Here is a 13,298-nt window from a genome sequence, read left to right as displayed (position 1 = left end):
AACTACTTTATGTATTTTAACTTAGTTTTAATATTTTCATTTTTGGGGAAAAATCTTTTTTCACTTCTCATAATAGCTGTTATATATGCTAAATCTTTATATACAGAAATATCAGTACTTGAACAAATTCAAAGCACATTGGTTTATTAACCCTTGCTTCCTGCATGGTTCATTAGGTTCAAATTATACCCGATTCACAATTTCAACTATATTTACTTTCGAAATACGTGACTTTCCCATTTTAAAAGCCAAGCTAGACACTTTATTTGTGGAAGTTGTTTGAGCTACTTAGTGTTGATAAACACATCCTGTCAAGTGTTATGGATATAGGATTTCTACCCCCTCCAACAGGGTGAGTGGAATAAGTTGATTTGCTCTAATGGGTAATGTTTAGACTTCTGTAAAATAAGTGTCTGGCACTTGCTATGATTTTTGTTTGATAGGTCCCCAAATCAGAATGTTACATCTGTAATCAACAACCCTTTTAACCTTTCTTGTTCTGAAGAAACCAAAGGGCACTGGTTAGTATGGTGAGATGGGGAGAGTCTTCAATTTTTGAAATTTGGAAAGCAGACAGCTTTACTTTATAAGGTTGGAACAGCAGCACCATCCATAAAACATAAGCCAAAAATCTTTAACTGTTAATGATTTCCTATATTGTTACTATTTGGTCTTAAAATGATAGATGAATATTTGTTCCAGAGAAGGTGATAAATATCTTTTCCCTCTTCCTTTATTAGAAAATTAGGTAATTAATGGATTCCTTGAACAGGAGCATCACCACTTACTAAACACATGGATAGAATGATCAATAAACAGGTTGTGTAGGATATTTTTTTTTATTCTGCCACATTTATTGATTAAACAGGGAAGGAATTTTATTTAAAGTTTTAACTTCTGTCACTTGTCAGTTATTTTCTACCTCTGGTAAGATCCAGTTTTTAAAATATTGGAGATTTTAAATTTAACATGTCTGCTATGTAGTTGATTGGTTTTCACTTATACTTCTGAAAAAAAGATTGTACAGTACAAAAGTTATTCGTTTGGATTGGATGTATCAATCTACCTACTAGTCTTGACATCTTAGTAAGAGGTAATTGTTTTTTAGTGATGGATAAACTTGTGCTGGTGTTTTGGATCTTATGATGCTGAGCATGTTCTGCACTGGTGCTAATGTCTAATATAATTTTATATTTACAAAAAGGCCTGCTACCCAGAGGCAAGTATTAATTTAGTCCATATGGATTATTGACTCCTTTTGAAATTGCAACATACACACTCTTAAATCAGTGTGTTTAGACTTCAAGGATTCAACTCTTTTCTGAACATGTAAATCTCTTGAATTCCAGCAACATATTATAGAAAACATCTGTTATTCAAAAACACTTCAAGTTCCATTTGCTGTCAGCCATTGTCACTAGAGAACACACAGCAATATCTGGTATGTTGCAAGCTTTCAAGATAGCCTAAACTTGAAAAAGTTGATCCATTAGTTGTGTCTGATGGATGTGAATTTGCCTCCTAGTTCACTTTGTGTCAATAGCTAAAACTGTGAACCTAACTTTCTCTTATTCGTGGGTAATAACTGAAAATAAAGATTTATTTTCATGCTCACTTCTTAAAAAGTTATAAAAGCAATCAAATAGGAGCCCTCATTGTCATGTGTTTCCCAGTTTCTGACCTCTTCATACCCTCAAGATGTAATGCTCATTTAAGTTTTAAAAGTATTACATTTAGGTTTTATGTGAGGTTTTTATTTGATAAACTTATTTGGGAGAGATCCCCATCAGTGACAAAATTGGGAAAGTTTAAGTTCAGGTAAAATGAATTTCAAGGGTTTATGTGACGATTTTCATTTCTCTTAGAAAATCAAGTTTCCACTGGAAATCATAATGCCAGTTTTCAATGGCTAACTGGGTATAGTACTCTAGAGAGGAAATTTCTTAATGGATATAGGTTCCTTAAATAGTGTGACTGATGTTTTGGTGAGTTTTTATCTTGATGCTTTTAAATGAAAATAATATCAAGAACTGAAGCTTTTAAAGACATTTACAAGTATACTGAAATGACTGGGGGTATGGTTTACTAGTTGAATACTATTTTAAGACTTGAGTTATTTAAGCTCATAAAATGTGTCACAAGATAATGTACATCTAGTACCTTTATTCAATTTTATTTTTTAAAAATGGAAGTAAGACACATCATCTCCAGGGTTGTAAATATATTGGGGGCTTATTTTTGGTATGGGTTTGGAGGGAGAATATTAAGTATTCATTGTTATTTTTCTAATTGTTTGAGATTGCACTGAAATAGAAAAGTATTAATAGGTAGTTGCATACAAAGTCTAAATACTGTGTATTGAATTTTAAAAATGACTTTTAAGCACTAGCTGGTGGAAGAAACCAACAGGTATTAAAGTTAAAAAGGAGAAATGTGAAGTTGCTAGATCCTGACGTTGACTGAAAGGTAAGACTATGCAGGTACTTTAAAAGGACATTTGTCCCAACCTTCAGCTGATATACAGTTCTGCTTTCTAAAGAAAGTGCTTAGAAAATATATTCTAATTCGAACATTTGTAATGAGATTGATGTGCAAGTGATTGTTAAACCCTACTGAATGCCTGATCCAAGTTTACTGAGAGCCCAGAAACTTGATCATTATTATCTTTTTGGCAAGCCTGTGCCTAGTAGTAAAGGCAGTAAAGTAGTACCTGATTAAACTTTTGCAGCCTAGTAATAATCTATCAACATAATTTGCAAGACAAATTTATTAGGGCTTTGTCATTTGTTTTTCAGTGTTGGGGATTGAACCCAGAGCTGCACACATGCCAAACACTAGTACTGAGCTACATCCCCAGTCTGTCAGGGTTTGTTGAGACGATGGCAGCTGTAAGAATTTTGGGTGGTTACTTTTTGCTTAGCTGTGTGGGTTGAGAGATACCATTTACCTTGGGCATGATTCTTTGAACCTGAGACCCTAGTTGGTTTTGAAGTTTGAGAATTGATAAAGTCAGGTGGAGCAATTAAATCCAAGAATATAGTGAAACAAGATTATAACCTGTGCATAAGAAGCTTAAAGTGCTATATCTAAACAGTCTGTCAGCAAACTTTAGCCTGTGGTCTGTTTTTTACATTCCTGAGTTTTCGTTTTTCTTTTTTTGTGGTGCTGGCATTTGAACCCAGAGCCTTAGAAATACTAGGCTGCACTCTTATCACTGCATTCCTGAGGTAAGAATGGTTTTTAATAGTATTGAAGGGTTAAAAAACACAACAACAACAACAAAACCCCCCCCAAATGTTGGTAGTCCACAAAGCCTTTGTGTAGCCCTTTCCATAAAGTGTGTGCTGTATTCTTACTCAAGCTGTTTCTTCCAGGTCAGCATCTAAGAGCTCTTTGAAAATAAAACAGTTCAAGGTACAAGCTAGATCCTACCTCACAGGAAGTTATGAAATAAATTCATACTTTGATGTCTATAATCAGGAAAGGGATGAGTTAACCTGATGGCTTTTTAAGGCTGATTTTGTTTCTTCAAATAAAAATTGTCTAGCAACTTAAATGTATGGATCTGCTATAAAAGTTATCACAATACCATTAGGTTTCACATTTAGTAGTGCTCATATCAATGCTCAGGTGTTGCTAATCAGTTTTTCCATAAGAATTATTCATATCTTACATAGGCAAAAAACAAAAACAACCTGGCACCAAATTAATGATTTCTCATAACAGTTTTTCTGCCTGACATGGTGGCATACCTGCCTGTAATCCTAGTCACTTGGGAGGCTAAGGCAAAAGGATTGCAAGTTAAAAGGTCAGCCTGCCAACTTGTACTCAAAAAGTAAAAAGGACTGGGGATGTAGGTCAGTAGTTGAGCATCCCTGGATGTCATCGTCTCAACAAAACCGGGCAAAATTTTTATAGCGTTTGTGATAGGTACTAAGTAACTGGGAGTCCACTTTTAAATAGAAGGAAAAGGTGAGAAGTGACAGTTGAAAGTTGGAAATTTGCAGTCCTTGAGTTATTAGGTATCAAGTCAGTAACATCCCTTTTGCTGCCCCTGTGGGAGGTTATGGCAGTTCCTATTGTATTTGCATAGATAATTCCTAGGTTTTGTATGTGGAAGACAAACTGTAGATGATTGGTTCACACCATGTGAACCAGGTCTGAGACAACTACTGTGAACTGACCTTGTGGCCTTTATTTCTTAAGTTTATTACCTGTTACTGGTGTGGAAATGTTGAGTGAAGGGCTGATATTCAGGATTCTGATGTTAGGAGAAAACGGGAAGTTGCTTTGGACAATTCTATTGGTTTATACCGTATCACTTCAATTGTGGTAGCTGATTCTTGCCATTTGCCTGAAATCAAATTGGGACTAAATATTCTATTAGCTAATGAGTAATGTCAGAAAATTTTTGTTTTATTTTGGGAACTTTGCATATTGAATTCATTTTACACCTGGGTTGTAATCACACATGTTAACCAGCCACGTGATAATACTTAGACAAGTGCATGTTAAATGTTTATCAGAATATTAACATTGCTGGATTATTTTAGAAATCACAAAATTCATCCAAGAAGATGAATGTTTTTATTTTCCCCCATTACATGGCCAAAAGTGTTTTGGCTTTCATGATTCACATATAACAACTGTTAGGAGGTAGATAATTATCCATTTCCCCTGGGAATTCGGAATTTCTAATTAAATTTACAAGGACTTTTTTTTCTTTTGTGGTAAAACAACTTCCTTTAAAACTGCAAACAATTTGGCTTCAACTTGGTTTTGTGTTCCATTTTGTAGTATGCACATTGATGAAGGCACTACTTAGGTACTAAAGGCTAGATTAGGATCTTCTGAACAATGTACAGGCCTGGATTTGATAAAACCATTTTTTAAGTTAGATGTTCACTGGCTACTAGCCATGGGGGGAAAAATCATAATCCTACCTAACAGGTATATTATATACTTCACATCACTGTATTTTGTTCATTACAGTGTACTGTATCTTGAAGATTAAGTGGCACTTGGTCACTATATGTCAAAATCCACATTATTTTTTTTATAGCAGTTGTACTGATCCCTTGCATCTTGAGTCTTGCTAGAGCTGGAAGTCCTGTTGAATGAAGAAGTGCTTTTGATGCTGTGTAGCTAATTGAAAAATACAACATCTGAGAAGTTCTCTTCAAGAGAAAAATGTTTATTAAGGGAAAATATGTCCCTTACAGGGCATCGGGATGTTTCCTTTTTTAGGTTTACCAATCTAGGGTTGTTACACTTTAAAAGTAACCTCAGGTTTTTAGAGAAAACTTTGAAATGAAGACTCCCTCTAGCTGGAGGAATGACTTACTAAACATCCTTGCTAATTATTTTTCCTCTATTACAAGCAAGTAAAAAGTGGATGTAATATTTTAAAAAGCTGTGCATAGCTTCTCTGTAAGTTACCCTGCCATAGATCACAGAGGGTGGGAGTTGGCTCTGTTTACAAGCATTGGACAGAATCTGGTCAAATTGAATTATAGTATGGGGTTGAGAATAACTTAGGAAACAAGTGTTTTCCACAGTGTTGTGAAAAGAAGGCAAATGGTCTTTTGCTCCCTTTGTGATGGAATAAATAAAGTAAGATTTCTGTTTCTAAATGAAATTTTGGGAATTCCTATTTTTACCTTGAGAGATGGGAGGTGGGAAAGGGAGTCTCCTGGATTCTCAGTTTGGGCCACAAGAAAATATCTTTAGGTTATGAAGTTCACTTCTTGGTGCTAATGTGCAGGGAGGTACATTATATACTAACTTGGTAAAGTGATGATTACATTAGATAACAAGTGAGTTGGGATTTTAATAAGTGAGTTTTGATAATTTTCTTCCAATTATGCAAATGTCAGGATTGTAGATGTTTTAAGCTTTTCCAGTGAAATTTCTGGGTCCTTGAGAAAGTTTATTCTTGGAGGATCTTGTAATTCCCCTTATAATGTTTCCTTGGTTCCTATTACCTAATAGGTGGCAAAATGCCTAGCATTAGAAAGTGAGGGTATTTTGAACCTCACCTGACAGGCATATAGAGTTCCTTGAAGCTGGGAAAGTTGAGAAGTGGCCTGAAGCCAGCACAGTGGTATACACCTGTAAATCCCAGCCATTCTGGGGTTGAGGCAGGAGGTTGATAAATTCAAGGTCAGCCTCTGTAACAGCAAGACCCCATCTCAAAAAATATATAAAAATGGGCTAGGGATGTAGCTGAGTGGTAGAGTAGTGCCCCTGGCTTTAATCCCAAGTGCAAAAATTGACCTGAATTGACTCAAAAGGACTGGCAGCTCATAATAGATTTTTTAGAGATTTGATTGAAGTCTGAGAAGAACCTACTTTAGAACAGTTCTGACATTCATAAATAAAAAGTGACTACTAGCAAAGTATGGAGCCAATTAGCGTAAAAGAAAGATGTTTATTTGCATTTCAACAATTCCCAAGCCACAAAATTGAGTCAAATGTAGTCTTGATGCTTTTTTTTCTTTTTTTAACTAAATAAATGGTTTAATGGTTGGGTGTGGTAAACCCTGTAAGCCTCTGATCCCAGCTACTCCAGAAGTTGAGCAGAAGTTGAGGAAGGATCACAAGTTCCAGGCCAGCCTGGGTGATTTAGTTTGAATCCCTTTCTCAAATTTTTAAAAAAAGGAGGGCTGGGGATATAGCTCAGTGGTAGAGCACTTGCAGGCATTCAGGAGGTCCTGGGTTAGATCTCCAGCACTGCCCCTCCACCAAAAAAAAGTATTATTGAAAATAATGCCATATTACAGTTTAATTAGCATTTTTGTTCTACATAGACTCTAAAGCAACGGGGTGTCAAAACTAGTGGAATCTGATTCTTACCGAAGGGTGATTGAGGCTCTCACACCTATTTTCATCAATGCTATTGAGGAATCCTGCATTCACATTCGGATATTTATGCTGTTCTCTGGGCTACGTTGATAGGAATAAAGTTACATATTCTATTTCAATTTTTTTTAATGGTATTAAGGATTGAGCCCAGGGTCTCCTTGCACATGCCAGGCAAGTGTTTGCCACCAAGCTCTATCTCTAGTCCTTTTCAAATTTTATTTTGATATAGGATCTCCCTAAATTGCTGAGGCTGGGCTTTCTCAGCTCCAGAGGAGCTGGGATTACAAATGTGCATCACCATGCCCAGCTGTTTGTTCAAATTGTATTGAATATTGCCCAGCTGCCCTCCAGAAAACTGCTAACACACCAGTTTCTCTGATTAATACCTGGCTAATGTTTTTAAGTAATCTTTGCTAATCTGATAAGTGTGAAATATCATTTAATAATATTTAATTTGCATTTCTTTGATTCAGGGTGACTTTTTCATGTTTATTGGGCATTAATATGTACTTTATGATTTGCCTACTCATAGTCCAGTTTTTCTTTAAAGTGTTAGCATTTCTCCTCTTAATCCATATGAGTGCTTTATTAATAAGGAAGCTATTTTTGGCATACATTGCAAACATTGTGTTTCATAAGGTTTTAATTTTAATCTATTGGAAACAATCTGGTAAAAGTTGTAAAGATCCATCAGTTGGTCAGTTGATAAAATTGCTTATCTTTTTTTTAGAAGAGAAGAACTTTCTGATCTGTTTTGTTTGAGTGTGTTTGATTCATAAAGGTTCACCCATTAGCCTTTAATAAAGATGTTTAATATAAACATCCATGAGTTCTGTAGGCTAGAAAGAGGGAAATAAGCCTTTGTAGTGGTATTGGGACAGGAAACAACTGTATCAGGTGACTTAAAAGAATAGAACCTTGTGAGAAGAGATGAGTTGAACAAATGAATTGATTATAAGAAGCTCCCTCAGCTCCAGTGTTAGTCATTGGGAGTGGGTAAAGCTTTCACCCAGGCTTGTTGGGGATTTAAGAAAAAGGTTCATGGACTTTTCTGCTGTACTTTTGGAAAAGGTTCAAAGTGCAACACTTGGAGTTGAGGTCTTAGTCCCAGAGATAGCCCTGGTCCTGAAGGCAGTACTTGCTGCAGCAAAAAGAAGAGGAAACTAGGGGTCAAAGCCCTTTCCAAGAGATCCAGAGGCTGGCTTACCTAAGGTCCCATGGTGGGTTTAAGTAGCTCTCCACCATTCTGCCTTGATTTCACTGAAAGGGCAAGGTAAAATGAATCAAGCAGAACTAGGAAAAGTAGGAATGGAATAATAAGTGATAGTTGTGAACATTTTGGAGGCCCTTTTATATTGGTGTTTACCGGTATTTTTTGTGTCAGCATCTATAAAACTATGTTGACTTGTTTTGAAGGCTCCTTATAATTCTCATTAGTGTATTCAACATCTAGAGTTGTACTATCCAATGCAGTAGCCACTAGCCACATATAGTTGTTTGATTATAATCAAAATTCAGTTCTTGGGCTGGGGATATAGCTTAGTTGGTAGAGTGCTTGCCTTGCATGCACAAGGTCCTGGGTTCAATCCTCAGCACCCCCTCCCCCCAAAAAATCAGTTCTTAAGTCACACTAGACAGTTCAGGTGGTTAACAGTCAACGTAGCTAATGTATACTGTATTGGACAGTGTTGGCAAATAAAACATTTCCAACTGATATAGAGGATAAAGCCTGGTGGTGTTTTATAAATAGTAGGTGCTTGAATGATCCTTTGGACTCAAATTACTACTGAGAGTTTGGTTTCCACTCCTTTCCCCCTTTTCCCTTTCTTATTAGCATAGCCAAGACAGTTGTCAGGAACTCAGGTGGGGAATTCTAGGTCCACATGTAACCTTTAGGCTTTGAAGAAAGCTGGCAGGACCACCCTCTAGCTGCAGCCAGAACTGATGCTACCAAGGATTATGACAACTGGAGTAAGGGCTGGGTAAATGGGGCATGCTGTGCTGATTGAGGACACAGACTTTTCAGGCTTGGAGCCTTACCATTTAGAGAATGAGGGAGTCACACCCCATCTTTAACTGATCTAGAGTCAGCTTTTCACCACAGGAGAAGTTGAGTGGGTGAAGGGAACTTGACATGAAAACAGAAAGTGAGATGTGCTGAGGCTCCAGTTCTTCCAATTGGTCAGCGAGAGGAACCTCATGTGAAGGGAGATCATCAATGTTGGAGGGTAAGTAGCCCTCATGGCTGGGAAGGTAGTCCCCTGGGAGAACTGTCAAAGGGCTGGTTATTTTTCCTGCCTTTGAGCTAGTGTCCTTGCTCTCCAGCACCTTATACAGATCCACTAGCTGTCTTGTCTCAGCTTTGAGAGCTCTGGAAGGTAAAGGGCTGGAGGCCCTGTACACTGTGTCTTCCTTAGAGGTAAAGTAACCTTGGACTCCTTGTCCCCTTACTGGCCACTTGAGGCAATGGGGGTGTCTGAAGACTGGAGTCATTTGATGGAGAACTTCATTGATGACCAGCGGCTCAGGCTCTTCAGGAGTGGACCAGGACATCTGGAGCTTGTCCAAGGGCAGCTGTGTCTTCTCCTGGGAGAAGGAATGAGGAAGCAGCTCTTATTGCTATATAGGTTTCTCAGAGGCCTCACAACCTGGACTGCCTCAGCCCCAAGTGGAACACTGTAGACCCTTAATTTTCAGAGGTAAGGAAAGCAAAGCAGTTAACATTGGTCAGGTAGGCAGGAGGCAGGGACTTCTCCCTCAACCCCCAGTGAGTGAGTCACTACCTGGATCAGCCTTCAGCCTGGCTGTTTCTTCTAATGGGAATTGAGCTGTCCTACCTGTTTTCCTCCAGGGCCAGTGAGTACAAAGGAAAGGTTGAGCCTATTTTCTGTCAAGGGGTAGTGACTGAAGTGATGCTAGAGCTGAGTTCTGAGAGATGTGGAGTATGTCCCAAGGATGAAGTGGTGGGCAAAGAGGACTGACATATTCTGGAACCTGCTAGTTATTTCTTCTTATTAGAAAACTGAGGCTTTGGAAATAGGAGAGGGTCACATTGTGGAGGGCCTTGTAAGGGATGCTTAAAGGGTTTGGTCTTTGATGGAACTACTGAAAGCAGTTAACATTGGTCAGGCAAGATAATATCCTTGTCAGATCTGCTTTCAAGAAAGACCACTTGAATAGCTTTTCTGGAAGTTTTCTGTTCTTTTTTCCTTTAGCTAATTTTTTTTTGTAACAGATAAAAATTAGCAAACAATTTTCATAATTATGAATTTCTCTTTCTCAGTATCCTGTTGGTTACTAGCTCTTCAGTGTCATATCTCTTTCCTTTCTGAACTCTCTGCCCATTCCTGAATCCAAGTCCTAGGCACTTCACAAATATTTCTTTTACCAGGCTTTATTTGGACTCTCTTTACATCCTAAAAAGTATCCTACACATGAACTGCCTGATTTTTCTAAAGCAGAGTTCCAATTATTTACATATACACACTTATTTACATATACACACTTCAGCCTGACCATGAGTTCCTGCTTCTTCCTCTACTTCTCCCTATTTCCCTTCTCAGGCTGCTCCTTCAGCCATGGTCCAGACTTACTTAAGACATTCTTGTAGTGCTACCAAGACACTTCGCCCTGCTAATATTTGCTCCACTGTGCTCTCTTGGCCCTTTCCCTTTCCATGAAACCCTTATTGGCCATTCCTTTTATAGGATTCCTACGTGAGTGAGGAAACCACAAGTTAGTTTCTTGACACACGACGCTTTGTACTACCACTTTTTTCTTCCTCCTTTTACATGTCTGCAAGCCATTTGCTCATAGGGACCATGTATTAAAGGAGGAGTAGAATGACAAAAAATAAAAATAGCCTTGGGACAGGGCAAACCCTGAGGACTAGTCCCAACTCCAACAACTGGCCTGGATAAACTTGATCAACCTGTCTGGGCCTCAGTTTTCTCATTTGTCAAATGACAAATTGTGCAAGAGAATACAATTTATCTATTGGCCTCTGATGTTGCCACCTTTGCCTTGTGCATGGCAAAGATCAAGAAAGTGAGTGATGGGGCTGTTAGGTTTCCACGAAGGTCCCTCACAAGAGCTAGAAGGGGCACGTGTGTGTTTCTCTTAGAAGTCTCCTCTTCTCTGCTCACTATCCAAACTGGCCTTGGAATGTTGATCTGGCTTGGAACATGGCTGGCAGTTGTGGGAAGCAGAGCTGCCAAAGTGCTGCTACCACAGATGTGGGAGAGATTAGGCAGGGTGTGGAAAGGGCTGGTTGTTTTCACAAGGTGAGGTGTTCACTTTGCCTCCATTAAATCCTTGGCAATACTCAGAGAAGTTGCTGTTCCTCAGAGCTTTCACAGAGTAGGCCCTTGGGCCAAGCCCTGGAGGGGAAGTCCTCTTTAAGCCTTCATTGGTCCAGGAACCTCATGGACACTATTTTAAGCTTTTACAAGCTGGATACCATCCCAGTAATCCCTTTTATGATTTGGCCTTTTCCTTCGGAGCTTTAAGGCACATGATTTTTTTCACTCACATAAGAACTGGTAGGGGGATGTGAGGCCTGAGAACTCAAAGCACATTTTGTGGAAGTGAAAAACACTCCCTTGTATTTCTGCAGTCTGCCTTCAGCAGGCACCAGGAGGGCAATATGACTCCTTAAAAATAGTCTACCCACTTCAAGGGTCAAGCCATATGGCATTCTGAGGCTGCTTCAAGGTTTTCCTCTTGGATGCCATGTTTAAGCTACCTAAAGTTTTAAAAGTTTCTAATTTCATTGTTTTTTTTGGCAGGGGGTACTGGAGATTGAACTCAGGGGCACTCAACTACTGAGCCACATCTCCAGCCCTATTTTGTATTCTACTTAAAAATGGGGTCTCACTAAGTTGCTAAGTGCCTCACCAATGCTAAGGCTGGTTTTTTTTTTTAGGTTCAAAAGGAATATTTAATGAAAATAAAATGGCCCTCATACTTCCAACATTCTCCCCCAGATGCAACTGCCATTATTGGTTTCCTATAATCATATGTAGCTTCCAGAAATATCCTGTATACCTATTGCAGGCATATAGGTATGTATAAAAATTTCCTTCCTTTCATACAGATTAGAACTCACTTTAGACCACTGTTTTTGCTTTCAAGGATGTCAAAGAATTTTAGACACACATATCCTTTTTTTTTTTTTTGCTTTTACTTATAATGCTGCAATGAGTGGACTTATGCTACACAACTTTGGGCATTTGTATCCTTTCTTTACCTTCTTCCTACTTTACTTTCTCTAACACTTTACACATTTTTCTTAGCATTTGTTATAAGCTTATGACTCTGTATCCCCTATATTACCTGTGCATAGGCAGGCAGAGGTCCTGATGTTAAAGCTACAGTTTGAAGGCAGTTGTCTGCAACTGACCCAGAGCTACTTCCCCTGTGCTGTTTTAGGCTTTTAACACCTTGAAATCTCAGCATTGGAAGAGAATTTCAACTTCATCTGTTTCAACTCCTGGCACTTGAATCCCTCTAACACCAGCAGGGACATTCTTCTAAGGCCTCATGGCTATAGAGTGTTTCCATGGATCATCGCAAGATTGCCACCAAGTGAGGGCTAGTCTGCTCAGCTCAGAGGTTTGGACCAGTAGAAACACTCCCTTCACCCTATGCTTAAAGCTCTGTTGGAATGTACAGTGTGATGGTGGACAGCACATATTGCTTGTATGTGAATCTAGTATCATCCTGTATTAGCTAACTAGTGTTGCACTAGTTACTTGATTCTTTCTCTGTGCCTCATTTTCCTCATCTGAAAAATGAGGATAATAATAGCACAACCTCTTTTTATTTATTTTTTAATAGTACTGGGGATTGAACCTGGGGGTACTGTACCACTGAGCTACATCCCCAATTTATTTTATTATTTTGAGACAGGTCTCACTAAGTTGCTGAGGCTTATCTCAAACTTGATTTTTCCTTCCTTAGTCTCCCAAGTAGAGATTACAGTCATGGGCTACTGAGCCCAGTTTAGCACAACCTCTTAAAACTCTATGTGGATTGAATGTTAATGTATGCAGTGTTTTAAAAGTGCCTGTCTTGGGAGGCTTAGGCAGGAGGATCACAAATTCAAAACCAGCCACAGCAACTTAGGCTATAAGCAACTTAGATAATAATAATAATAATAATAAAAATTTAAAAAGTGCCTGGCACATAGAAAGTAATATATAAATATATATTATATAAATACATATAAGTAAATTCTATATACAGTATGCTTACATATTATGTAGTATACTATATGGAGTATACAGTATTCATATTTATATATTATATATAATGTATTCTATATTAGAAATACACATTGAATATGTTATAGAAATTCATATATATGATATAGAAATACATATGAAATATGTTTATTGCTATTTTATATATTATAGTAGAATAAATGTAATATG

At 38.0% G+C, this 13,298-nt stretch overlaps 1 protein-coding gene across 4 annotated transcripts in view; it reads right to left on the bottom strand.

Annotated features, from left to right (window-relative positions):
* Window positions 1-7,489: 7,489 nt before the first annotated feature.
* The window catches only part of Il12rb2 (interleukin 12 receptor subunit beta 2), an 85,348-nt gene continuing 79,539 nt past the window's right edge, over window positions 7,490-13,298 (bottom strand). For all 4 annotated transcript variants that reach the window (XM_046451129.2, XM_058581582.1, XM_046451127.2 and 1 more), the window contains one exon: window positions 7,490-9,450. In XM_046451129.2, coding sequence (XP_046307085.1) covers window positions 8,908-9,450 — 543 coding nt within the window. In that variant the 3' untranslated portion in view covers window positions 7,490-8,907. The remainder of the gene's footprint in view (window positions 9,451-13,298) is intronic.

The sequence above is a fragment of the Marmota monax genome, unplaced genomic scaffold, assembly GCF_021218885.2.
Source record: "Marmota monax isolate L192 unplaced genomic scaffold, Marmota_monax_Labrador192_F-V1.1 WCK01_AAM20220418_F8-fsc00023, whole genome shotgun sequence".
NCBI lineage: Eukaryota > Metazoa > Chordata > Mammalia > Rodentia > Sciuridae > Marmota > Marmota monax.
This window is presented reverse-complemented; position numbering and strand designations above follow the sequence as displayed.